This window comes from Rhea pennata, chromosome 6 (assembly GCF_028389875.1).
Source record: "Rhea pennata isolate bPtePen1 chromosome 6, bPtePen1.pri, whole genome shotgun sequence".
NCBI classification, from domain to species: domain Eukaryota; kingdom Metazoa; phylum Chordata; class Aves; order Rheiformes; family Rheidae; genus Rhea; species Rhea pennata.
This window is the reverse complement of record NC_084668.1, coordinates 42,818,224-42,845,652: the sequence shown is the minus strand read 5'-3', so window position 1 is coordinate 42,845,652 and position 27,429 is coordinate 42,818,224. Positions and strand designations below refer to the sequence as shown.

Here is a 27,429-nt window from a genome sequence, read left to right as displayed (position 1 = left end):
GGTTATGGGGCCCGTCTTTGGGACAGTCTCTGGAATCAGAGGGCTGTCAAAAAACACCAGTCATGCAGAGGGGCACTTTGCCTCAAAGCTCTGTCTGGTCCTGCTGTGCTCATGTGTTACCCATAGTGAAAACACCACAGTTTTCTAGACTGAATTATTAGGACAGCAAGATAACGCATATCTTATCCCATTGTATAAATACCATTGGAACAGCAAAGTTTCAACCTGTGGGGCAAAGCAAAATACTTTCTATAACATATCAGGCAGGTGCATGGTGGGGCTTCTAGGCAGGACCACGGTGCAAGAGCATCCATCCTCCCTTTGAACCCTGGCATGCAGTGGGCATCACTGGGTGGAATACACAGGTTAAAAAGCAAACAGATCCCAAATAAAGCAACCCTCCTCATCCCCAGGTGCCTGCCAACCATAAAACTGCCAGCAGTTTTATGCAAAAGCAGCATGGCATAGCCCAGCCCAGGGCTTTGCCCCCCCTCTCCAGACACTCCCCTGGCAGCTAGGTCCCTCAGAGCCAGCAGGGCTTTAGGCTCCACCGAAGGAGGTAGGCACTGCAGGGCATGGGGGCGCATGTGGGAAGGACGGTGCTGGCATGGGGGCCGAAGTGGGGCGCCCTGAGGCAGCCACCCCCTTCCCTAAGCATAAGGGAAGTCAGGGCCGAACATGGCTGCGAGGGGGGCGGAGCGAGCGGGGAGCAGTCGCTACGGCCGCGCGCTGCGCCTAGCAACACCGTGCTGGCCGCTGCGCTTGCGCAGTGAGGCGCCTGGCGCCGCGGGGCACGCCGGGAAGGCTCGACGGCGGCGGCGACGGCGGCGGCGGGGCCCCGCCGCCGCTATGAACGAGGCGGTGGTGCGGAGGACGCAGGAGTCGCTGGGCCAAGTGATCCGCAAGCCGCCCCTCACGGAGCGGCTCCTGAGCAAGCCGCCCTTCCGCTACCTGCACGACGTGATCACCGAGGTGGGCCCGGGAGCCCGGCCACCGGGCCCGCGCCGTTGCCGCCGTTGCTAGGCAACGGGGCCTGCCTGCGGGCTCGCGTCCTCGGCCGGGGCGGAGGGGCTCCCGGGCGCCCCCTGCCGCGCGGGGCGGGACGGGGCGGCGGCCCGCGGGACGCGCCGGGACGCGGGGATCCGGGCTGGCGCCGAGGCCCCGCACCCTGCGGATGGCGGCGGGTCGGGGAGGGAGGTACTTTTGCGTATCGTTGCATGTAAAGGAATGGGAAAATAGTGGAGAGCTGCACTTAAACCGTGTACGCCGGTGCTGACTTTTACTTTTCTTCTGTTTTGAAGGTAATTAGAGTAACAGGTTTTTTGAAAGGACTTTACACAGATTTTGAATTGAAATCGGATAATGTTAAGGTGGGTATTAAGCGTTCTTATTTATTTGTTTTTAATATTTTAAGGATTCTTTGAACCTTGCCACAAGGTATTTGTCATCGTTTCTGTGTTCAGCTTCAAGTGATTGTCTTTAGTTTAACATTGTGAAGACAAAGTAGAAGGTATTGCATATTGGTTATTTTATGTAGTGCATAAGGAGAATATGTTCAGATTGCATTCATGGCGTTGCTAAGCGTATAGATACAAATAAACTGTCTAGTGTGAAAGAACTGTTTCTCTACAGATCTCAAAACAGTGAGATCTAATCTATGGTGAGATCAAGATTTCCAAAGTACTATTGTGTTACAAGTAATCATTATGTAGGAAGACTGCCTTGAGGTAAATAGCCTCTGATAATAAAATTATGGATACTAGAAATCTGTCCACAACCCTTCCAAGGGACTGGTAGTCTTGGTACAGAATGTGTGTTTTTAGGTTTATTGCTTTAAATATGTGCGTGTACATATATACACATTCTAATTACTGAAAGAGGATGTTAATGTTACTAACCAAAAATGCTTTTATTGCATATGAGAGTGACTCTAGTCTGTGTTTGCTCTTCTTCCAGCATCTGCCTCCCTGCTTAGCCAGGGATGCTGACTTCTCCAACTACAGACTTGGTTCAAAACTAGACTGTCATTTGAGTTTCTAGTTCGTGGCAAATAATGAAGCGTTTGTATGTGTCTGATTAGAAAGCTATGTCCACTGGGGATTGTTTAGTGTAGCAACTACAAATACAAGGTGTATGAGCCTGGTTTATGTTGTATACAGGTCCCTATACAATCAGTTGTGTAGCTTGTTTATGCAATTCATGCAGATAATTACTAATCTGATATGTACATTTATTTTTGTGGATGTTCATATTGTTGCATTGCTAACATCTAAATTAGTTATACAGGGGACTGATTGCTTTTGGTATTTTTCCTGTTGAAGATGATCAGTAGTTCTGTGATGAAGAACAGCTTAGTGTATGCTGTCTCTTGCTTGGAGAGCCCTGTGCATTTTATTTTTTGTGGACTGAAAAAAACTGTATTTCCTAGCAACTTCTAAGCAGCTCTTCGCTTCTGTATTCGCATTCTGTCACATCTGTGAAGTTGCACCAATCTCTTGAATACCTCTCTGAGAATTTCTTCCATAGTCCATGCAATCATGGTCATGGTTTTCATGAGCTCAAGTAGAGGAGGTCAGAACGCTGCAGTGTTGGGAAAACATCTATAGTTTGTGTTCTCCTTCTTGAAACATAGGCCAGGAGGAAGACTCAGTGCCTGCAAGATGCTTCATCAGTATAATTTGTGTTTGAGTCTTAGAAAATCAGGAGAGTGACCTTCTTGTGGTGGAAAAAAAAGGGGAGGAATCTTTTTGTGGAGACCAGAACTACCTGCAGAGAGTTAGAGACTGAGAACAGCAGTTGGAGTCTGTTGTGGCTACCTGTATATATTTCTGTGCGAAGGTGATCTGCTTTAGGTAGAACCAAGGGAGGATGCTCCTCTGGTGTGAGGATCTTGGCAATAGATACGTAGATGTGAAATGGGCAGGATGCTCTCAGAAAAATGAACAATCTGTACCCGTTTTGTGAAATAGTCCTGACACTGTAGTCCAGAGTGCTTGCTGTGGGAGGGGAAAAATGGTGATTGTTCTTTGGTTGAGTGGTGCAATTGCAGATCACTGGAAGCATAGCCTGAAACTTGAAAAATCCAAAGCTGTGGTAATGTTCCTGGTTCGACCTCTGTGGCTGTTGGGACTGCCTCCTGTTTTGAAAAGACCCTACATAGTGTCATGCATCTGTACGTGCTGTAACAGGCTTGTTTCTAGTTTCAACTTGCCTATCCCACGTGGATATAGTAGTGGGGTTTTAAACTCCAAGCATCCAGCATTTCTCCTGGGCTGCTGCTTGTAGCTTTGCTGTTAGGATAATGTCTGGTGCTTAGATAACTGGTAAGGCCTGGTCATAGCCCCTCCTTCTAGGTTAAAAAAAAAAAAAAAAGGTGGTGGTGGGGAGAGAGGCAGGCTAGAAGAAGCCATGAGCCAGATCTGGCTTGTAGAGCATTCAGTTGGTCCTCGTTGAGTTGCCATTTGTTTCAGGGTTTGTATAGGCAAAGCAGTTAATGTGGCAGAGACATGAGAATTTAAAGTGCAAGGATTCCTTAATTGTTGGGACTCCTGGAACAAATACAGTTTAACTACTAACTGCCCAGTTAGTTGTTACACTGCAGTACTGTACTGTACAATATTGCTGTCTTCATGTTTATCAGAAGAGCTTATTGTTAGGTCTAGTAAAAATTTGTCCTCCTATAAAAGAAAAGATTTGATATCAAGCTTGCTAATTTTGTCTTTTTAAGCTCTCAGCACTGTTTCAGATGTTTGTTTCTATTTTGATAGGACTTTATTTTCTGATGTGTGTATGAGCTGTAGATTTCCCATTGGATTCATGAGGATTTCTTGTTTGGAGAGAAAACACTGATAAAATAACTACTAAAAATGACGAAGATGTAGGAGAAACTTTTGGATCATCTTTATTTGAAAATGGGCTTAGTTTGGAAGAGTGTCCTGTCTTCTTCCCTCAATTAATAGATTCCATATGTCCTTGAAAGGACAGACAACTATTATAATAGAAGGAGCTTGCAGTATTTCTTTCCTTTTCTATTTTGCTTTTGTATGCAGGGAGCACTGGTGATGGTGTAGTGCTCTTGACCTTAATGGAGAGAATTTCTAGCTATATGGCAATTGTTTGTTTTAATCTGTTTAGAAGAGTTGAAGATGGGAAGTATCCTTACTCTGGAGACTGTCTTCCCATGTGTTTAATTATCCTTCGCAGGCTGGCAGCAGAACCCAACTTTTGTTTATGGATTGGCTTTGGGACTTGAGATATCACATAGACTGTTCTTTTAATGTCCAATGCTGCAGGATTCGATAACGCTATCAGGTGGCCTTTAAAGATTATTGACCTTGTTCAGCTAAGATAATATTTGCTTCTTTTACTTCCCTTTTTATTGGTATCTTATATTGGTATATTAGATGCAGATTACTCTGGATCTGGGCACCTGAGATACCTAGACAGTAAGTGCAGTGTGAAATCAGATGTTTTATTGCAAAATGACTGTTCACTTTTCTAAAGTAATTGAAATGCCACTGGTCAGCTTTTCAGTTATCAGTCTGAATGGCATGATTTTGAAATATTATGAATTATTTTGATTCAAAATAATTCAAAATAATGAAATATTTTCATTATTTTGAAAATGCCCACTAAAATACACACAAAAAATTCTTGCATGTTTTTACTTTCTAAAATTCTGGTATAATACCTTCTTTATCTTTACTCATCAGAGTAAACGATGAATAAGTAGACTTTTGTGCTGAGATTGGTAAAAATTCCATGAATTTGTGATGTTTTATTAATAAAACATATTTTTCCCAAATATTCTGCAGCTGCAGAGACTTTGCATCGTGATTTCATTATTTCATTCCCTGTGCAAGGAACTCCCCAGTAACCAGTCTGGGTGTTGTGAGGCTTTTATTTATTTTTATTTATTTTTTTAAATGATTTTACATGATCACCAAAAGCTTCTTTTTTGTGAGTATTTGGGGAAAATTGTTGGCAAAGTGTAATTTTAAAACTAAAACACATCTAGTAATATCTGCCTGCCCCTGATTCCCACCATCCTTTGTATATTTTCTTTACTTACTGTTAGGTCTGTTTTACAAAGTATAAATATAAGCATGCAAGTCCTAGAGTTTGGACTCTCATAAGTGCTGTAACTTTGGGACATCTGTGTTGAAAAATATTCTGAGCAAGAACTGTTTCTCTGGGCAGTATCTGAACTAACAATCCTGTTGCAACTTTCAGAGATTCTTTTGGAAATATTTGCCTGATTCTTTGAATAAAACTCAAGGTTCTTTAATACGTAATTTTTGAGAACAGAATGCTGGAAGTCTTACAGTGGTCTTAATGTGCTGGAGTGAAATAATATTCATATTAAAACATATGAATACTTTTAATGATATACTTTTAATTTGGCTGTTCTAGTTCAATATACATCTATTACTAAAGCCGTCATTTCTTAATCAGAAATAAATAACTAACTATAAAACAGGGGCAGTAGCCAATTTTCCTGACCCTACAAATGAAATGCCAAGGTCTTTGACCACATCTGAATACGTGACATGGCTTGGAGGATCAAAAACAGGTACAAAGATTTCAGGAACAGAACTTTTCCTTTATTCTAGGCTCAGTCTTTTATTCCAGGCTCAGAAGCTGATCTCAGAAGAGGCCCTTCCTTCTACTTTGGGCAGTGCTAGGCTGGACTTGCAGCAACCCAGGGCAACCCAAGGATGCTAATAAAGCAGCTCCTCATGGTTTGCCCTCCAGCTTGCACTTCTGACAAAGCCTGCTTATGAGACACAGATTGGCTGCTGCTATAATAGATACTTTCTGCAAACATTCCTACCGGCAGAGGTTTCCTAGCTTTTAGCTGATACATGGAATTATTTTAAGGTATTGATATTATTTCTTAACTACTGTTTTACCAGGATAAAGATGCCAAAATCAGCTTTCTTCAGAAGGCAATTGATGCTGTTGTACTGGTAACAGGAGAGCCACTCTCAGTAAAACCAGCACGTGTTGTAGCTGGACATGAACCTGAAAAAACCAATGAATTACTTCAAGCAATTGGGAAGTGTTGCTTAAATAAGGTATGACATCACTAGTAAGAGTTTGTCTTTTCTTGCAGTAATGTCTTTATTGAGCTGTTCTATATATTATTAGAGCTCAATTTGTGACAGACTACGTTGACACTCATCCACTCTCTCTATTAAGATAACATTGTGTTGGGTCACCAGTTAGCTTAAGTCAGGTCCTTGCACAAATACATCTTGAATGGATAGTTGCTTTTAATTTATACTGTTTTCTAATTTTAACCTTATTCATTGATCATGTAATACAATTTAATAAATATGAGGCAGAATATGAAGTTTCAGAATTTTCAACTTTTGAATACAAACATATTAATTATGCATCCTCATATGAAGAGATATTGCTACTTTTGATTGATTTCCTCCTGCCCCCCAGATCTTTAATTCTCTAATGAAAGTATTTTTTTCCTAGGGAGATATCTTTTCTTTGAATACAAAAATGCAGCAAAGGGGACATCTGACTAACCTGTGCTACATAACCTCAGAGGCATATTGTTCTTAAAATAAGTGTGGAAGCAAAGATAATAGGGAATCTTTGCTTATACAAAGCTGTGGAGATTTTGATATACAAAAGTGTTTAAAATTTTTGGAGTAAAGAGTGTGAAGAAACTGTATATATTTAACTGAGAAATACTCCAGTGTTTACAGGCTGTCTGCAGCTTTGGATTAGCTACTAATAATAATTTGGATATTTACTGATTTTTTTTTATTTATGTTATTTTGTTTTATGTTGTTTTGTTTTAATAAGTCAAGTGGTATGAGCTTTGTTCTTACGGAAGAGCTTGTGCTCAGGAAGGAGGAAGTTGATAAGCACTTGATGGAATAGTTTTGTGCAGTGTTGTGATGAGATACAGAATCCAGAAGATATAGTCTACCCATCTTAGTTAAGATTATTAGACCCTTGGCCTTTATTATTGTGAAACTTGTTATGCATTGTGGAAAAGATTTTTTTCAGACTCTAACTTGATACTTCCGGTACTGAAATGAACATACTAGTTGGAGTTGCGTAGCTCAGGGAAATGTTACTTATGTACAGATGTGAACATCCAAATGCAAAAACTCATAGTTTTGTATTTGCACACCAGGAGTCAAACCCCAGGGCAATATCAGTTTCAGTGACCTAAAAGACACTACTCTTTTAGAAAGGACAAGGAGAATTCTAAAGAGATTTTTTTAAAAAAAAATTTTTTATTTTTCTAATATACACAAACTCCTTGCCATTTGGACATTGAAACATATTTTCAACGTACTGTTGAAACAATCTGATAAAAAATGTTTGTTTTAAAAAAATTGTAGAACGGAATTAGATACAAATGCTTTTTAAACTTTGTAACTGAAACTTATTGAAAGTGGTTCTTAATGTAGGTGTCTCTGCCTTCTCAGCAATTATTTCTGATTGAGTAAGTGTTAGGTAGAAACTCAATATTGCAAATACAACATCATAATGTTATTTTAAAAAATGTTTAACCAACCTAGCAGTTGTGATTTGAAACTTGACGATAATTTACTTTAATATTTTGAAAAAAATGTACGCCATTGCAATGAGAATTGCTATTATGCTATAATGCAAAAAAGGAAAAATATTTATATAGTTAAACTATTGCAAGAATTAAAAGGAGATGTTTCTTTTAGAAACATTAGTATTAAAGAGAGAGAATATTTCCAAAAGGGCAGAAACATGCTTTATATTAAAAACATCTTGTTGATTGCAGGGGTAAGAAGAAAGACGATATTTAGTGAATTAACTTATACTCATTTCACTGAGATTTTTCTGTTCCTTGCAGCTGTCCAGTGATGATGCTGTAAAAAGGATCTTGGCTGGGGAAAGAGTTGATGCTAAAGGGAAACCTCCCTTGTCGAAATCTCGAGATAAAGAAAACAGAGAATCCAGAGCAGAAGAACAAAAAAGCCATAAAGAGGTAGGAATCTGTGGCTTTCCTGGGGTAAAGAGACTACTTCTTTTTTTTTAATTTTTTTAAAATCACATTTTTTTCTTTGTAAAGTCTCTGTGTGATAGAGTTGCCATATATTGAAGCTAAATTTTCACTTTATTTTTAGGGAAAAGGGGACTCTGAAATTAGAGACAGAAAACCCAAAGAAGATTTGAAAGAAGAGATCAAAGAGAGAGAAAAGGAAAGTGATAAACATAAGGATAATGAAGATAGGCGCAAAGACCCTGAAAGGCACAACTTTAAGGAAGGAGAAAAACAAGAAAGAGAAAGAAACAAAAGCAGAGGAACCAAAGAAGGAAGAGAAACAGAAAAAAACAAAGGAAAAGGAGACATAGAACGAGAAAAGGATCTTGAACATGATAAAGGAAGGGAAAGGGAGAAAAAAAAAGAAGGAGGAAAAGAAAAAGAAAGACTGAAAGAACGAGACAGGGATAAGGCTAGAGAAAGAGACAGAGAAAGAGGAAAAGACCGGGAAAGGGATAGACGAAGGGACAAAGGAAAAGATGGGGAACACTCAAGAGAACATGGAAAGGATAAAGCAGAGAAAAAGGTAATAGACATCTTATTTTGGGGGAAAAAAAAAGAAAAGCTTTTGGCATTCTGTGGTAGAGTTTGATTTTTTTTTTTTTTCCTAATGAGCTTGCATATTTTTATTCTCTATTCATGTAACAACTGAAGCACTTTTTTTAACAGCAATTACTCCAATTTCTCTTATTAAGTGAAAGTTGCAGTACAGACTTGATCTGGTAAGAGTACGACTGAGGCTATGTGTGTAGCTTCCTGTCTCTGTCATATTATATCTTCATTTGAGCCATTAGACTCCCCTGACTGTGCTTTCTGATCATCTAAAAAGCAGCTCCTTTTCTGCACTCTACATATCGGAATTCTCCTGATGGCATTAGATTATGTTTGGCAGTGACAGTTTGCAGCAACTGCTGGAGTCATATACTTATGTCCTCTGGTGTCTCCCCAGCAGTGCATGCTATGGTTGTAGCCATAGTCAGCTGTGGGGAAACAAAGGGTTCAAAAAAGGAGTTATGGGCCGTAATTGGTCATTAATATGAAAAGTTTACTTCTTCTGCGGTAGGACACAGAGGATGTACATACATCATATATGTGCATACTTCGAGATTTCTCTGTGTAAAGTCCTAAACTGCCTTAAAAGCTATCTCCTCATTGCCTTTGATTGTGTTGCCTTTACTAATACTCTGTCCTTCTCCTCTAAGTATTTCCTATTTCTGTTATGTAGCATACTGTTTCATTGTAGAGATTCAGAGATTAATGGATATCCAAGAGTACTTTATTAGGTAGTAACTTAATTTTGTTAGATGTGAGAAAGCACTTCTGTCAGTACCTGTCTGCTGGCCTTAAGGATTTTTCATTGCATAGTTTTACTTATAAATAACGATATTTAACTGTGAATTTTATTTACGTAGGCTCTTGGTATGTTGCTGATGCCTGATGCCATCTGGAATTTAATACAGGCTGTGCATTTTAGCACTGTCTGAGACTTCCTTGGGTTTCAGGAACAGACAAGAGAGGCAAATTTTAGAAGACAGGTTGATGAATAAGTATTCTGTTGTAACTTGCTCAGTTCTACTGTGTGCTCATTTTCCCTTTCAAATTTTTTGGGTAAGTGGCTTGCTCCTCAGCATATACGTGGCTTCATGGTTGAGCACTTGAGTCTAAAGCGATTATTTCTTTTAGTCCACAGATTCTGAGGAACCTGTACTTAGAAAAATGGAGAAGCCGACTAAAGACAACAGGTACCTGCCAGATAATCAGGTTAGTGGTATAGAAGATCTGGGAAGGTGAAATACTGAAGGTGTTGCATTTTTGATTGCTTTGGGAATCTGCATGTAGGATAGATAGGATTGAAAAATAAGTAGATGCCAAGTTTAGAATTCTCAAATGGACTCTGTCAGCTTAACTCAAGGATTTTTTTAAATAGATTTATTACAGTGCAGATAATGCCAGTTTACTTCCTCATCTGTTATGTGTTTGGTTTTGAATTTTCTTAGCTTGAACAAAAAGAAAGGTCTACTCAGCTAATTACATCTTCCAGATTTTTAGTTCTGTGTGCTGATGTTTGGGTACTTCAAGAAAATAATTGTTTGTTCAAAACTATCTGTTTATTCCTGTGAATCTTTCCTTGAAATCTGTTTGATTTTTATGTACTTTAATAGAAGTTACCATTTCGGAAAGAAAACGAATGCAAGGTTCTGCCTGGGCCCTGTGTTTTGGAGCTGGATGACAGTAGGGCAGGATATAGGCTCACTGGTTGCCTCTGAACAGTAGCAGCTGCTCGTGATACCATTGTGTCAGCATCTGTTGCTTCTTGATGACCTAAGGCAATTTGGGGAATTACTGAGCCATGTGGCTAAATGTTTAAAGAGGAATACTTCAATAAACTAATCTAAACCAGTTCAAACTAGGAAAAATAGGCAGGATCCCAAGTCTAGCAGGAGTCTCTGTTGGGAGTCAGTGGGCTACTGACATCATCATGTCTTCTACATTAGATGACAAATTTTTATAGCCATTCTTTGACTGAAATCCAACCAAACTTTTAAAAGTATTGGCACTTGGAGTGAGAGCTTATAAAGCAGTTTTAACCCTGAAGCAAGTCTTCATAGCCAAGTCAAACTTCTGTAAATTGGGTCTTTAATGGAAATTCTGAGCCGCATCCCAAACTATCGTAGTGCTCTTGGGCACCACAATAATACACTAGTGCAGTAAAGTTTCATTTCCCGTCTTAGGTGCTTTTGGGAATGAGTCCAAGGCATGTTAGTTTATTGCCTTAAATCTACATGACATGCTTTTCCTTTACTTGCTTGCGTAACAGTAGACGCTGCTTAGCCTTTAGGTAATGAAAATATACACTTTAGACCAGTGCATGACAAATGGTCACCTCATTAAGACTGTGGAGCAGAAGAATGAAATGAAAATATTCCTAATGAATCTTTAGAGCTAGAGAACTAAGATAGCTGCACAAAGAGGTTTAAAGGAAACTCCAACATGAGATAATTGGGAAGTGCATCTTAAGGGACTCTGGGGTTGATCTTCCTGTCATCACGGTAGCTTCACAGCAGGGTCATGCCTTTGTTTGCAGGGATTTGCCCTGATTTAAACTACCCTAACTCAATTTAAATCACATAGCAGTGAAACAAGCTTATTAAAAAGAAGGGGTGTCATTTCTGTGCTTATGCAAATGCGAACTATTTAATTGTATTATTTTGTAGTCTCTGCTGCACAATTAATAACTTGTCAGCATCCATCTGTAGCTTTTTGGAAATACAGTGCACAGTAGGTGAAACAATTTGAAACAGACCTTTCTAAGCAGTGACTAATAAGCCGATGTGTATACGTCACTCACTTGACTTCTGTCCTAAAGATTTGCCCCTTCTTCTATTCTGGTTCCATTCAGCAACCCATCCCAGGCTCGTAGTCCTGCTGTCTTTGTCCTTACACTCCTCAGCCTTCTCTCTCTCTTTCCAGTCTCATGTAGCTTCATTTCACAATGAACTACTTACCTGCCACTTGATTCAGGTCTTGCTTCCTCCATATTTGAGTTTGATCCTTTCTTCTGACACGCTGCATGTTTAGCAGCATGAAGACGTGAAAACAGTGGGAGAAATGGGAACTTTTCTTTCAATTGAGATGTCCTTGAAACATCAGGCTGAATCACTTGTATACTACGTTTGTTTTAGAGTACAAGTTTATTTAGAAACTTCGTATGTTTTAAATATTTAGTATTGCTACTTGCTACTAGGCAAGCCTTAAAATGACACTTGAATTTCAACAGGTTGACCCTCTCTCCCATGCTTTTTAAAAATAATATATTTATCTGCTACTAGAGAAACTCTGTATGTTACCCAGCAGGTAATAGTCATCACACAGATACTCATAATTTTCTGAAATTAAAAGAAAGCAAGTTTAAGTAGGAATCAAAAGAAACATTTGACTACCACACAACTAATAACATGGCAAGCAGTCTATGTATGTAAAGAAGAGTACCTTTTGATCCAAGAGCTAGTTGTTGTATATCACACTGTCTGTGATTGGAGGAGGTAGAATTGTATTTTGTTAGCTCTCAGTCCAGGTCAAGTAAGAGTCTTGTGTAAAATGAACACTTCCCAGCATGACTGATTAACCTTCTAAATAATAAAGATAACCTTTTTGATAGAAAAGGATTCAGGCTGTATACAGACCCTCTGAGCATATGGTGCTGTTTATAGGAAAGTGGCTGCAGAATAGGGTTACCCCTAAGGCAAAACACCTTGGAAAGATCTCATCTATTTTACAGATGGCTGCAGAAACTTTTGTCTAAAGTTTTTTTTTTTGTAATATCCTGTCACTTTTGGCCACATCTACAGTGGCTTTCATTTTTGCAGCACAAACTATGTTGCTCTGGAGCTGTTCGTTTGAGTCATCCTCTAAGTCATATCTAATGCCGTTGTATTTCTTTTGGAACTGATATAGAAAGTATAATGAAACAACTACTGAATACAAAAAAGACATTACCCTAGAAGCCACACAGATAGTCATTCCATGGAAACCTCCTGGATGTGGCTTATAAAAATTTCTGTTCTAGTGTTATGAATGACCCTCTTTCTTCATGGTATTAGTTACTCATAAGTGGTTCATATAATAGAAGACAAATATTAAAAATTACATTTAACAAGCAAGATTTTTCTAGTTCTCTTTGTTTGAAAGGTTTTAATTAGTAGAAGCTAACACCAATAGAACATCATCCTGCAGGGGCCTCTCTTTCAGGAAAATATAGTTAATCAGTGTTTTTCTAATAAACTTTATAATGACAGCGGTCATACTGACCTTAGCAAATACAGCTCTTGTTGTTGCGCACTAGTAAATTATGCATCTTAATAACAATAATAGCTATTTTAGGAGTAAATATTGTGAATACAAACAGTTTAAGGAAAAAAATAAAGAAAATCTTTGAGGGAGATGTAGTTTCCAGTAAAGGCATTAGAAATGAGCTATGTTTATTTATTGAGGAATAGTTTGTTGCATAATATGCTACGTACAAAAACAGAGTGTTTATGTGTGTGTTTATCCTGTGCCAGGCCTCAGCAAGGTCTTCTCTGGGCTGTAACTGTAGATTTCTTCACAAGATAGATCAAGTGGAGCCTGAGGATGAGTGCATAAATGTCACTGAAAGAAGCTGTTCATGCCATCCATGATTTTTGTCTATGTGGAAAGGGAGAGAAATTAACAATTTGGCAGAATGTCTTCTCAAAGTACGTTGCTCTCCTTGATTTGCTCAATTATTAGAAAACATTCTTTTTCTTTCTTAACATGGAAATCAATAATGAGAACAAAGCAGCAGGCCGGATGGTTTACAGCAGACTACTTTAACCTCTCCAGATAGAAATATAACTATGCAAAACTAGAAGGTGTGTGTACGTACATGTAGGATTCCACTTTAATATGTTTTTTTTTTTTTCCCAAAGTGGTGTGAAATGAAGTGTAATGCAATTCTTTTTTATTAACTAGCTCCACTGTCTGTTATTCCAAGTTTTGGAGGCTCTGATTTTGTACAAAGAATAATTACCTATTTCATTTCCCTTCAAAAAGACTTAAATTGTAAATATTGTGGGGTTTATGTTTTTGTATGCTACCTTACTGATTAAATTTTAGCTTTTACTTTGCATCTGTTGCCAATGTGCACACATGGCTCTACAAAAAAGTTAAAACTCTGTTTACAGTCACTACGTAACATAAATAACTAAATCGACTCCTACAGAAACCTTGGTACCTGTTCTCAGCTCCTTCTGCACCTGTGTTTAGTTTTTTAAGTTACCCCAGGAGCAGCAAATGTTTGAGTATACCAGATGTGGCCTGCAGGGTTTCAAAGCCAGACTCTGATAGTACGTAAATTTAACTTTTGCTCCCTGCATAGTGTTATGATTGTGAAAGATGGTAGTAATTAAAATGAACCACTTCAGTGTTACTTGTCTTTTTTGGACTTTTATCTATTTTCTTTATAAAGTGTCAGCATTTCCTAAAGAGAGTGAAATGAAAATACTGATAATTTTCATTATAGTTCAAATATAAATTGTAATAATCCTGTGAATACAATTTATATTTAAACTGGTTATGTTGTTCAGTACTACGTACTGTTCATTTGGCTAGATTTTGCAAATCATAGGATGTAGACTTTTCTTATAGCTTGTTGAATACCAGCTTCCTGAAATTCTGAACATGCAGGTTATAGGGCAATAGCTAGGGTGAAGAAAATAGATTGTTTCAATTACCTAGACGAATGGTGACCCTTACTTAGACCGCTCACTTTACTGTAAAGTACCTGCAAATAATGGATCTAGTCAATTTATCTCAGTTTACGTACTATGACTTTTTTCTGTTGCTAATAAGCCATTCCCCATTGTTTGTCAGGAACTTCCATAGAACTGATGGAGCATTACAGCATGTAAAGAAGCAAGATTTGCCTTGAAAGCAAAACTGTAACTATATCTGGCATGTAAACTTCACCTTCTTTGTGTAATTGTACCTCCAGTGCCAGTGGGTATGTTGTTGTTAGATTGTAGAGGTGAGATACTGCTCTGTGCCGTGGTCATTTAAAGTAGTTTGATTAAATATGTTTACCAATATTCTGTACTTCTGAACATCTTTTTGCAGTGTTATTTTCCCTATAACATTTGTGCTCCATTACAATACACGTAAGATATGATGGAAAATGAGTATCATTATGTTGTGTAATTTGGCAGTTTTCTCTTACAGGTTATTGTGGAACTTTAAGATTCACATAAAATGGATCAATATGTAATTCAAATTTATGTTATGAAAACGGACGTTATCAGCAGGGTTGGCAATAATTCTTGGATGCGTGAATTGTTAATTCACAGAAACACTAAAAAAGTAGATAAAAAGGAAATCCTGAGCAGTACCAAGCATACGTCAGGATTTTGAACAAGATGCAGAGATGTATTATAGGAATAGAGGCTATAGGAAGCATAAAATGGCTTTCTGTAAATCATCATTCTATAAATCTCACTTCATCTGCTGTGTTTAGTTGTGGTCACTTCATCTTTAGTAAAAAATGTTTCTGATGAAATCAGGGAATTAAGTAAAAGGAAAACAAAGTTGTTAGAAGCATGAATGGCTTTTTTTTTGAAAGCTGCTGGTTTATAATTCTGCTCAATAATATAAGAAGAGGGGAGCTGTGATTTCATAACGGGGTAGATTCTATCACTGGCTCTATCCTTCAGTCTACAAGTAAACAGAAGTATTCTCTGCAAATGTCAAGATTTGTCAGGAGGAATGTTAGAATAGCACCTGCTCTCAGACCCTTCTGTTGTCCAGCCTTGCTATAACAGATGGTCTCCTTCGCACCCTGATCCTGTATCTCCAGGTATTTTGTCAGTCTGTCAGGAATCCTCCTTTACACTTTGCACCTCCTTTGGAGGCATTTGGACCTCAGCTGTTCTTCAGGTAGAGTGAGCAGCAAATTTGTACTAAATCCTACGTGTAGCAATAGCATCTCTCCCAGACCTGTTCCTCTGCTTGCTCTCACCAAGGTGTTTTGAGCCCTGTTCACTGAGCCTTTTTATAATGCAAGAACTGTAGCTGTCTTAGGCCTCTCTTGCACTACCTGAACGTAGACTTATATATCCCTTCACACGCAGTGGACCTTATAGTCCAGATGGCCTCATCTGGGACTGGTTTGATTTCCTCTCTTGAGTTACTGTTGCTTATGTACATCTTTTTCTCAACCTCCAGCCAAGTGGACCTGCTGATTTAAGCTGCTCCTTTCCAAGGACATGTGACCACTGAAGTATATAGTGTAGAGCCTTTACAGAGAGTATTGCCAGTCAGCTATTCTTTACTTCAGGCAGTGCAAGCTATATCCAGAGAAAACAAAATGATACTTGCTTGTTTTCATTTCTTGGTGTCTTTGAGTTACTTTTGGACTTAGGTCAGAGACCTCATAAGTGTCTTGAATCTTCCTCCAGTTTACTTTTTTTCATGTTTGAACTGTTGTTCTTTTTATACTAGGTGCTGACAAAGCCCCCCTTTTACTCATTTACAGTCTCTTTTCCAGAAAAATAGCTGATCCTTCTTACCAGGTTATAATGTCCTCCTTCAGGTGATCCAGCGCTTGTTTGCTGGTCTTTCTGGCGAGACCCGTTTTCTTAGTTTGGCCAGGGCCTTTGTCCAGGGAAGTTGCCATTTGACTAGAAGACCAGACAAGTCTGGTGGCACTGATTTTCAGTCATCACCTCTTTACTTCTCTTTTTGGAAGAAAGTTTAAAAAGACTTTCTAGAAGATCAAAGAGGAACTGTCTGTCTGTTGCAAATAAACAGTTTTGCCAAAACATTAAGGTAATTAATCTTACTCTTTTGACTCACTGCTCCTGCTTAAAAGTCTACTGACTTTTCTGAGAAAATAGACATTATGTTTTTTAATTTCTGATTTTATGGGTCAGTTTGTAAATGAGTGTATGAATGTGTGTATGTGTGTGTATATACATGTATATACATGTATATATATGTATATACATATATACACACTTGTACACATGCGTACATGCACACATACATATATAATGGATGTGTGTAAACATATATATAATTTAAAATTGTGTGTGAGGGGTATTTGTTTTTGTTTTTAAGAGTGAAAGTCCTACAGGAATATCAAGGCAGCCTTCAACCAAAGGATCAAGGCAGCACACCGAACCTGGAGGAGAAGGTAACTAGAAGGAGGATATTCTTTCTATTAAATTTCCTGGAGGGTTATTGAATAGGAATAGCATAAATGCATAAATATACTTGTTTATTATTTTCTGTGCTTATTCTGTGCACACAGCCTGCATTTATGAATCCAGTAACCAATTTTTCTGTGTAGATTTGTTACATGGAGGGTGTTATTCAGTTCGTGTGCTTATATTCTGTGTGAGCAGTTCAACTACAGATTTTGTCTGCTTTGAGACTTCTATATTGTGTTCTCTCAGAACTATTTTTGTTGGTCTACAGCATTTTTTCCTGTCATTTTCCCCAAAACTGTCTTGTTGCTCTATAATTTAGCAAGATTGGAAGAATATACTTTGCAAAACTGAGTGATGCTTAATCTCTGTTTCATTTCTGTTTCATTACTAAGGATAAGTGAACAAATGAACAGTATGTACTTGTTGCTAAAATGTTGCCAGTTATCTTTACATAAAGGCAAATGAAAAAAATGTATGAAATGCTTAGTGTAGAGTAATGTTCAGCACAGTGGTTTTATTTAAACTAAGGCTTAACATACCTTGTATAAGATTGGTTTATAAAGATTAAAGTCATCAGTGAGGCAAAACTTGCTCTGCTGTAGATATGAATCATACAACACAAGAACTTAAGAAGAATTGGGCAACACACATTTTATGAAGAAAGCATATTCAATCTTTTCTCAAGTATCTGAAGTCCTTGTGTTTGTTCTTCACAAATTTGAATTTAAAAATGAAAAGATCATATTCCTCAAAAACAAACAAACAAACCAAAAAAACCCCACATTTCCTGAGACCTGATGAATATTGAACTGATAAACAGAACTTAAAACTATTTACATTTACAGTGCTCCAGGTGCAGGCTTCAGAACAGATCAAAATAAGGCATTAACCAACACTGCTGGCTTGCAGACCATTTGATGATTAGTGGAGATCCCTTTGAGTACTGGAATGACATGTGCTTATAGATCTTTGACTTTCCAGTGTCTGGCATCACAGCCGCGGTCGGCTGTATTTTACCTGGGTTGGTGTCTGACTAGAACCTTGTGATTTCTGTTAGAGTAGTGAGGTGATTTAGGTATTATCAGTACTGAATTCTTGTCTCGTATCATATTCCACAGTAACTTGACCGAGTGTTAAGGGAACCAAGACTTGTGGCGTTCCTACTGACCATCCAGGGGAAGGAAGGGCAGATATTTGTTGTTTAGAGCATATGAGAAGAAAATGAGAAGCTATGAAAAGCCATTTTCTTTGTGCTGTCCCAGAGTTGCTCCCGGTAGCAGTGTGGTGATCACCTTCCTGATCAGTGTGTGCAAAGCTAGGTCTCTAGACTGAAACATGCTTGCATGAATCATGCCAGTGGACTGGAAGTAGCTCTATGATCGTTTTGTCCTTGCTTCTGTGCAAAGTTTGTCAAGACAATAAGTTGTGATAATAGATCTGTGATGTCTCTACTTGCCCATTAGATAGTGGATTGATGTGAATGGCCCATAATCACTACAATTACATTTATTAGCCTTTGGGTGATAGGTTCTTCTGAGTCTTTGACTGGAACTACTTAACATGTGGTGCAGTCATCAATAATGTCCCTTCTCATCTACCGCCTAGCTTTATTAGTCCAATTCACTTCATCTTTTGGGGCAAGATTTAAATGAAGATGATAGACATGAGATAATTTTAACTGATTCCAGTAAACAGTTGTGCCATGCTTTGTAAATATGTAAATTATTTTATCTTTCAAGGTGCTTCATTGCAGTTAAGTAACGGGTTTCTGTTTGTAAGTGTACTAAATATTGTATTTGCATACTAATTGGAAACTAGGCTCTCTTCAGAGTATCCCTAATACTTGTCCTGCAACTTTCACATCAGGAAGAAAGGAATCTAAACTTAGTACAGCTAGCCATTCACCTGAAAAGAAGTCTAGCCCTTTGTATATGAAAGACAAGAAGGAGAGCCTAGATGGACACATAGGTAAGGAATAAACCCAGCTGCTATCAACAGCTTGTATGACAGTGTAATTTCTGTATTTCAGTAAGTGCCTTTCCCCCCCTACTTTTAATTCTACCATCTGATTACTTACTATGATTGAAGTTTTCTCTCAATGGTTTTGTGCCTTGAAAGTTGTTATTTTACTTCTAAACCAAAATGAAGAAGTTGCTGAACATAAATCAGTTTAACATCTCAGTTCAGAAGATAAAATAACACCTGTGAATTGATGCCTATTGGAACTACTAATTCTGGCTAAAGACTAATACAGCTTAGATTAATGAAGCCTGAGGATTTTCATACACTTAATCTGCCATCATCACTACTATTTTAATTTATGTGTTACCATGTGTCTTTCTAAACATCTTTTTGACTGTTTTTTGGTTGTATGTTTTATTTGATTTCCATATGGCTGAGGTGAAATGCTGAAGTTGCATCAGAGCTGGGGTAACATTTTCATAACTATCAAGAGCCCCATTTCAAAAGAATTTAAAACGCCAAAACATCTTTTAAAATTTTCCCCAAATAACTTGAAAAAAATCTGACACTTGGAAAAGAAGATCTGTTGACTTAGGAGCCTAATTCAGGTTGGTGCTTATAAAAAACTTTACATCACATCTAATGTACATGTGCTGTGAGGTTTTAATAATTTTATAGCTGAAAAATACCATCTGGATTCCACTAAATACAGTCTTTCTTCACTGCACAGAGATCCCTAGCTGATCCTATAATTTTTTTGCAAGAATTGAATATTTGTTTTATGGGCTAAAGTGGCATTAAAGTGACCAGACATGCCGCATCTTGCAGGACCATCGCTTCTTTAAAATCAGTGCCAGGTCGTTCTGATTAGTGAAATACAATTTGACATTTATCCTGTGGTTTGACTTCAAGGTGAACGTTTTGAAGTACTCCTCTTTTCATGATGCAGCAGGCCAGCACACTCAAGTTTCCCTTTACTTAAATGATTCGTACTTTGGGGCATTGACGCTCTTTTTGTTATAACATAGTGGAACTGTGATAGATCAGTAATGCTCATAGGTACTCTAGTAAATAGTCCAGACTAAAAAGCTTTTGGAGCTATGCTGATGCCTGTCGCAAATTTGTTCTCTGTAATTGCTTTTCATGTCAAGCAGAGCTTTTTATACTTTCTAATATTAAATTGAGATAAACAGATGCATAACAGGAGAACAGAAAGAGGTTAGTGTCATAACTAAGCCTGTGAATACCGATTCACCTATTGTATATACAAAACTGAAACGGAGAATGGAAGATTAGTAAAGAAAAAATACATGTATTTGCTATCATTGTAACTAAAATTGTTTAAACCAGCATTTGTTCAAAACTGTGTATTAAGACCAAATTTCTAGTGGCTTTAGAGCAAAAATTTGATTTAAAAATTCGATGTGTTTTTTTTATTATTATTTCTTTAACACAGTTGCCTTAATTGAGATCTGAACAGCTTTCCTTTAAGACACTGAATATTGTGCTTCTTAAAGGAGTTAGCCCTTCTTCTGCAGAGGTAATGCTCGCTGTGTGTGTGTGTGTGCGCGTGCGCGCATGTGCGTTTGTGTGTGTTGGAAGGAAATTTCCCACAAACACACAGGCCCACCTGTGAATATCAAAAGCCAGTTTTATAAAGGAATAAAAGAAGTAATGTCACAGAGTAGGATGAGGTGAAAAACAGTAAAATTCATAATAAACCCAGTTTTCAAATGGAAAGAAATACGTGTTTTGCACTCTGCAATGTATATGCAGGTTTCTTAATGATATTTTCCTGTTTACCCAGTAGGGAGACAAACTGAGCCTTTGTTTTGAAATGCTGGCTAAAATGCTGGCTAAAAAACCTAATGTGTTATAACAAAGTGAGCAACCTATAAGTCTGCTGGAGTTCAGTGGCTAATTCTGAGATGTTTATTGTACACCTCTACTGTCTATAGTGTAAACCTCACTTATAAATTATTTTATGTTAGGAAGCACGGATACTAACAAAAGTGCATGTAGTGCTCTTGAGCAAACAGTTAGCCTACAGAAAGAGGGAACTGAGTCAACCTCTACAATACAGGAGCGAGGTAAGGAAAGCAGTGCTTACCATGTCAGGTTTGAGTCCAGTTTGGTTGTCTAGATACGAATATGATCAGAAGATAATGTATGGATTGCGGTTTGAAATCACGTTGGTTATCCTTTTAGCCAATACCCTACCTCGAATAGCCAGTACCCTTACTGCCAGTAACTGTTGTGCAATGATGCAGCAGTATCTTGACCAATGGAGGCCTCAGTAATTTTTGAAATTACTGATTTCAAATTTGAATTTAATTTGTTTCTGAATGAAAACCTTCCATTCTGATGGAGTAAGATGTTTTGCTTTCTGTGGTTGGTTTGGGTTTTCTGCTAAGGTCCAGACCCTATGGGTAGTTTGAAGTACAGTTTTATAGGTTGGTGATGAATCTTTGAATGCTTGTTTTGGTTTAGTAATTGACCCCTCATTTGATTCTTTGTCAGCAAAGGTAAATAAAAGTGCTGATTTATTTTCTTCTGCTATGTTTGTTAATCTTCTAAACTAGTAGAGCTCAGCATTTCTGCTGCAGTGGACCATGTAGTTTTATGGATGCTTGCCATGGCATGGTGGATGAATAGATCCAATGCTACTGATCTGTACATCCCCAAAGCCTCAGTTTTACACTTCATACAGTAGTTTTGTCACTATTTTTGGAAGTGCTGAATGTTTTACACTATGCATTAGGCATCACCTGAGATATTCTGGCTGTGGATATGGTCCTTTCGATTTTTTATTTTTATTTTATTCTTTTTTAAACTTTTGATGCTCTTTACATGATTTCTTGCCTGCAGATAAGCTGACTTGGAAGTGCTGAGTTCAGTTCTTGGGCAATGCATGAGGTGCCTCTGTTTTAAACAGATGTGCTCTTTCTGTATCTGTAATCTATTTTTTTTCCTGTTGGCTATTTCTGCATTTATTCTGCTTCTGCTATATTTTGAGGAGTGTGAGGACTGAACATATTACTTCAAGTGAAGGTATACTTTTGATTTTTGTAATGGTAAGACCAAAAATAAATGTTCTACCCATTCTTTATATATGCTGACAAACTGTGTGAATAGTCTGGAGTTTCTGACTGTGTGTGTTCAATGTACAGATGTATTTCTAGGAATGACATATGAATGATACTGAGTCATTTTAGTCTTCTCCTCCCTCCCCCCCCATATTTTTTTTTAGAAAACAGCAGTATATTTGAATACTTGCATCATTTTCTCCTGCAAGGTGTGTGTTACCTTGCTTCTGTCACAGTTGTCCTATTGTATCTTAGGTAGTTAAAGACAATTGGTAGGTGAAATAGTATGAAATGATTGATCTTTCTTTTTTTTTTTTTTTTGTTTTGTTTGTTTGTTTTGTTTTTTTCTTCTTAAAAAAAAAAAAACCAAACTGTTAATGTCAAAACTGAACTGCAGTTGTAGACCAGGCACTTCTATGATATTATTATGAAGTTGTGGAGATAATGAAAACAAGCTTTACTTGATTCAAAGTTCCTAACGAAATGTTCCTAATGAAAGTTCTGTATGAAATGTAAGGAAAGGGAAAGCTTTTGAAACAAACCAATATATTATTTAGAATGCATAACATACAAACAATGTTACAAAATTACTTAGACTTTATTAGCTAGCTAGCAAATAGTCTACAAACAATGCTAAAAATTATTATTATTGGCTAAATACTGTATTGTTTTACCCACTATCAGGCTAATCAATGATATCTTTAAACTGCTTATGAACTGAAGAAGTTGGATTTATTTTTCATGTAACTTAAGGAGTTCAATCAGTTGTCATGTAAAAAGTCTTTGTAAACTTTGGAAGTTACTTGTTTGCACTTAAGGTCATTTAGTAAACGAGGGTGGCCCTTGAATAGTAAGAGTAACGTATGTTTAGCATGTTTTTTTTACTCCAAATTTTTATTGTATCTTTGATTTCATTTGATTATCAACTATTTTGTTATAGGAGCAGTGGAAACTGTTAGCTTGGCAGATAAGATTTCAGAGGACAATGCTTCCAAACTGCAAGAGAAAGCCGAACCAGTGCTTGCAGTAAAACAGCAAGGTAAGAAGAAAGAACTTGGGTGCCTCAGAGTATAACTTGAATCCATGCAGCTGAATGATTTAAGGAGGGTAATTTACATTTAATCCAATTCCTTTCCCTGTATTTTAATTCTATCTTGCAGTTACTGTTCTGTTTTGAAAAATATGCATTCTCTGATAAAATGGTTACTCTTAGATTCTTTTCTCCTTATCTGGATCAAAAGAAGCTAGTGGTTACAGTGCCCCAGGGAAGATGCAAACCTGCTGCAACTGAATCTATTTATGACTTGTTCTGTGTAAGAATTGCATCATTGCAGGTTGCCTTTTTGTTCAAAAATCTGTGAGTCCCACTTAATGTTTGCATTTTACAAGAATTTGGAGGCAAATTCCATCTCTGCTTTCTTAGTTCTCTTTTTTTTTTCTTTTTTAAAGTTGTTTATGGTTCCCAAGATATACGTTATTAATGAAGTGTTTGTATCCAGCTACATTATACATGGAGTAGGAGAGCCAAAATAAAGGAAGAATAACTGAGGTTTATGCATAAAAGCTGCCTTTCTATTTTCTCCGGATCCAAATACTTGATCTAGTGAGGAGAGCTGATACCGAGTGTGTGGGAGGTCGAAGGCTTCCCAGGCTACCTGCGGCCATTAGAGCCTGATAGCTGTGTCAGTCTAATAGTATGTAGACAGTAGGCCAAGACACTTATATGACTCTATATAGCTGGGAGAATTTCCAGACCAATTCATTTTAATCTTTTGGAGCAATCTTGTCTTTTGGACTGTATCTGTAATGGAATATAAGTTTATATTCCTCTATTTTTAATCTGAATGTACATAAAAGGAACACCTGAAGGTTCACTATTGATTTGGGACTGGATTCTCAGGTGGTATAAAAACCCAGTGCATTAATGCGTTAGTAAACCTTAATTTTCTGTAAGTTCTTATATAAATACAATTTTCATTCACACTTTTAAATTCCAGCTGTGAAAGCACTTAAAATCAATCTAGAAGGTTGGTAACAGTTGTTGCAGATAACTAAGTCAAATGCATCTTTAGGTGTAATCAACATAATTCAATGAGCTCCTGTCACTTATTGCAGCTTTCTTCTTCTGTCCTTGAAAGATTCTGAAAGAAAAATCATTTATAATATTTCAGCCAGTAAACAATGTATTTAAAACAAACTTATTTGCCAGGATCTTATGTAATATTATTTCTATATTTGACCACTGTACCAAGAAGGGAGGAACAGTTCTGTTTCACAGTCACTGTATTAAGTGTAGCTCTTTCTGAGGCTTTTCCAGAAGTTGATGAATGTCAGATTTTCTATAAATGGATAAATTTTGAAAAGAGCTGTTGTGTGGGGTTTTGCTGGTGCTGTTTCTTTCTATTTAGGTAATTATGTCAAAGTACCCTTCCTTGGGAGCAGTGTTGTCTGCTTTGTTTCTGGAGTTTATCTTAGAGTAACCTTAGAGTATTGTCACTCATTCAGTTAAGCTATTACAGCGGCTTACCACACATCTGCAGGGAATCAGCATATTTATGAAGTATGAGTATATTTTCTATCATCCTGGCATGGAGGCTTGGAAAAGATTGTCTTAAAACATGTCTTAAGCAGCGCGTGAATGCATGTGCTAGTACGATGGAGGGGAAAACAAGAAGGCAGGACTCTTTTCGGTGTTTTTTTTGGTGGCAGTGCCAGTTTATTCTAGCTGAAGAGTTTAAGAAACTGAGATTCTGTTTAGTTTGTCAGTTCCCTTTGACATGTCCTAGAATTGCAGATGCTTAGGCATTTGGACTCATGCTTAAAGTCCATTTGGCATTAGATTTATACTCCAGCTAACTCTAGTGGAATTAAATGAAAACTAGATGTGGAAATTGCCTCAGGAACCTCCTGCAAATCGTAGTCAGTATCTTTCCACAGCAGTTGTGCTTTTGGAGTAAGCTAGTAAGCGAGGAACTGAAGCTAGTTCTTTTACAATGCTTTCAAGGGATTATGGGGTACTTGTGACTATTCAAAAAAAGGGGGGGGGGAGGAATGAAAAAGAGGATTACATTCTGTGATCTGCTTCTGCATTTCCTCTGGACTTTTCATTTATTTCCTGGTGGACTATGTAAATTATCTTTGAGGAGATGCCAGTCCCTGTGCTTTAGTAGTTCAAACAATGGCATGACTTTGCATCTCAGGACATCTGTTGTACCTTTTAACACATCTCATTCAATCCATTCAGGAATATATCTGCTCAGATATTCTATCATCAAGCAAACCATTTTGATCATCTACTGTCTTTTCACTTTTAAAAAATGCTTCATTTATCATTAGTGTATTCTACTCAATTACTAGAATTTTTTACTAGAATGTCTTCAGCACTGAAGTGTAGATTGGTTGGAAAGGCTCCTTAATGTGTTTGTCCCTATTCTCCTAGTGCTAATAGTAGTTCCCAGGTAACAAATTGGCTGTAATTCTTGTTATGCTTCATGTTCTTGTCTAATCTGGTTAAAATTTTTAATAAGAATTTATATAACCGCCTCTCTGAAAAATCAATGTATTTGTTATTTCCAGGTCACTCTGCCAGTGATTCAGGTACTATAAAGTTTATATTTACAAAGACCAGCACAGCACGTATCAGTGATAGTGGTATCTGTTAGAAAAGATAGTGCTTTTTAGTAAATAAGGCGCTTCCGTAGTTCAGTGCTGTTTTTCTTTTCTTTGTGCTATATTGTGAAGAACTTTTAAATTGTTACAAAATATAATTTGTTGGGTATACTTTATTCAAGCAGTTTTTAGTTGAAAAAAAAACAGAAAACAAAAAGCCATCTATGAAAACTTGAAAATGAAAAGATCCTGTGGGGAGCTTCCTGCAAAATATTATAGGTAGTTATTGCAACAGACAGTTTAATTAAACTTCCTTTTTCCGTTTTCTTAATGTCAGTACAAAATATTACTTCTCTCCTTCTGTTACTTGTTGCATTAGTTGCTTCTGTTCATATTAAAACTGATCCACAAAACCTTTCCCCAGATAGCATGAGCTGGGTAATTAGACCACCCTGATACCTCCTGGAGGAACAACACAGCAAGGCACAAGCAATCCAGGAGGTTTCTGGGGAGCACTGATGATAACTTTCTGATACAAGTACTGGACCTTATGCTAACAAACAAGGAAGGGCTGGCTGGAGATGTGAAAGTTAGGGCAGCCTTGGCTGCGGTGACTATGACATGGTAGAGATCAGGATCCTACAAGAAGGGAACAGGGCAAAAAGTAGGATTACAGCCCTGGACTTCAGGAGAGCAAACCTGGCCTCTTTGGGACCTTCTTGGGAGAATCCCACGGGTTAGGACCCTGGAAGGAAGAGGAGTCCAGAAGAGCTGGTTGATATTCAAGGATCACATCCTCCAAGCTTAAGAATGGTGCATCCCAGTGAGCAAGAAGTTGAGCAAAGGGGAGAGGAGACCTACATGAATGAATAATGAGCTCTTGGCAAAAGCCAAACAGAAGGAGGAAGTGTACAGAAGGTGGAAGAAAGGACACGCCGTTTGGGAAGAATATAGGGAGGTTGTCAGAGTATGCAGAGATGGGAGCAGGAAGGTCAAGCTTAAGGTGGCAGGAAGGTCAAGCAAGGCAGGCTTCTTTAAATATATCAGCAGCAACAGGAAGACTAGGGAGAATGTAGGTGTGCTGAATGTGGCATGGGCCCTGATGACAAAAGATTTTTTAAAAAAGGCCCTGATGGGATGTGAGAGAGCTGGCTGATACTGTTGCTTAGTCACTCTTGATTGTCTTTGAAAGGTCATGGAGAACAGGGAATGTGCCTGAGGACTGGAAGAAAGCAAATGTCACCCCAGTCTTTAAAAAGGGGCAAGAAAGATGACCCTGGGAAATACAGGTCTGTTGGCCTCACCTTGATCCCTGGAAAGGTGATGGAGCAGTTCATCCTGGATACCGTCTCCAAGCGTGTAAAGGATAAGAAGGTGATCAGGAGTGGTGAGCATGGATTCACAAAAGGGAAATCATGCTTAACCAAACTGATACCCAGCCAGTCATTCCATCTTAGAAGGCTAGATGAGGGGAGAGCAGTGGATGTTATTTACCTTGACTTCAGCAAGGCTTTTGACACTATCTTCCACAACATCCTCCTAGGTAAACTCAGGAAGTGTAGGCTAGATGAGTAGATGATGAGGTGGATTGAGAACTGGCTGAAAGGCAGAGCTCAGAAGGTTGTGATCTGTGAAGCAAAGCCTAGTTGGAGGCCTGTGGCTGGCAGTGTCCCCAGGGGTCAGTACTGGATCCAGTCTTGTTCAATTTGAATTCATCAATGACCTGAATGAGGGGACAGAGTGCCAGCTCAGCAAGATTGCTGATGATACAAGAATGGGAGGAGTGGCTGATACACCAGAGGGCTGTGCTGCCATCCAGAGAGACCTGGATAGGCTAGAGTGTCTGGCAGAGAGGAAGCTCATGAAGTTCAACAAGGGTAAGTACAGGGTTCTGCCTCTAGGGAGGAGTAACTCCATGCACCAGTACAGGCTGGGGGCTGACCTGCTGCCAAGCAGCTCTGCAGAGAAGGATCTGGGAGTGCTGGTGCACAAGAAGTTA

At 38.2% G+C, this 27,429-nt stretch overlaps 1 protein-coding gene across 2 annotated transcripts in view; it reads left to right on the top strand.

The window, feature by feature from the left end:
* Positions 1 to 811: 811 nt before the first annotated feature.
* Positions 812 to 27,429, top strand: part of TRAF3IP1 (TRAF3 interacting protein 1) — a 52,644-nt gene continuing 26,026 nt past the window's right edge. Inside the window, exons 1-8 of one of the 2 annotated variants that reach the window (XM_062578447.1) lie at positions 812 to 972; positions 1,302 to 1,370; positions 5,916 to 6,077; positions 7,862 to 7,996; positions 8,136 to 8,579; positions 9,737 to 9,814; positions 16,682 to 16,757; positions 22,762 to 22,860. In XM_062578447.1, coding sequence (XP_062434431.1) covers positions 850 to 972; positions 1,302 to 1,370; positions 5,916 to 6,077; positions 7,862 to 7,996; positions 8,136 to 8,579; positions 9,737 to 9,814; positions 16,682 to 16,757; positions 22,762 to 22,860 — 1,186 coding nt within the window. In that variant the 5' untranslated portion in view covers positions 812 to 849. The remainder of the gene's footprint in view (positions 973 to 1,301; positions 1,371 to 5,915; positions 6,078 to 7,861; positions 7,997 to 8,135; positions 8,580 to 9,736; positions 9,815 to 16,681; positions 16,758 to 22,761; positions 22,861 to 27,429) is intronic. The other variant, XM_062578446.1, reaches the window with a different exon arrangement.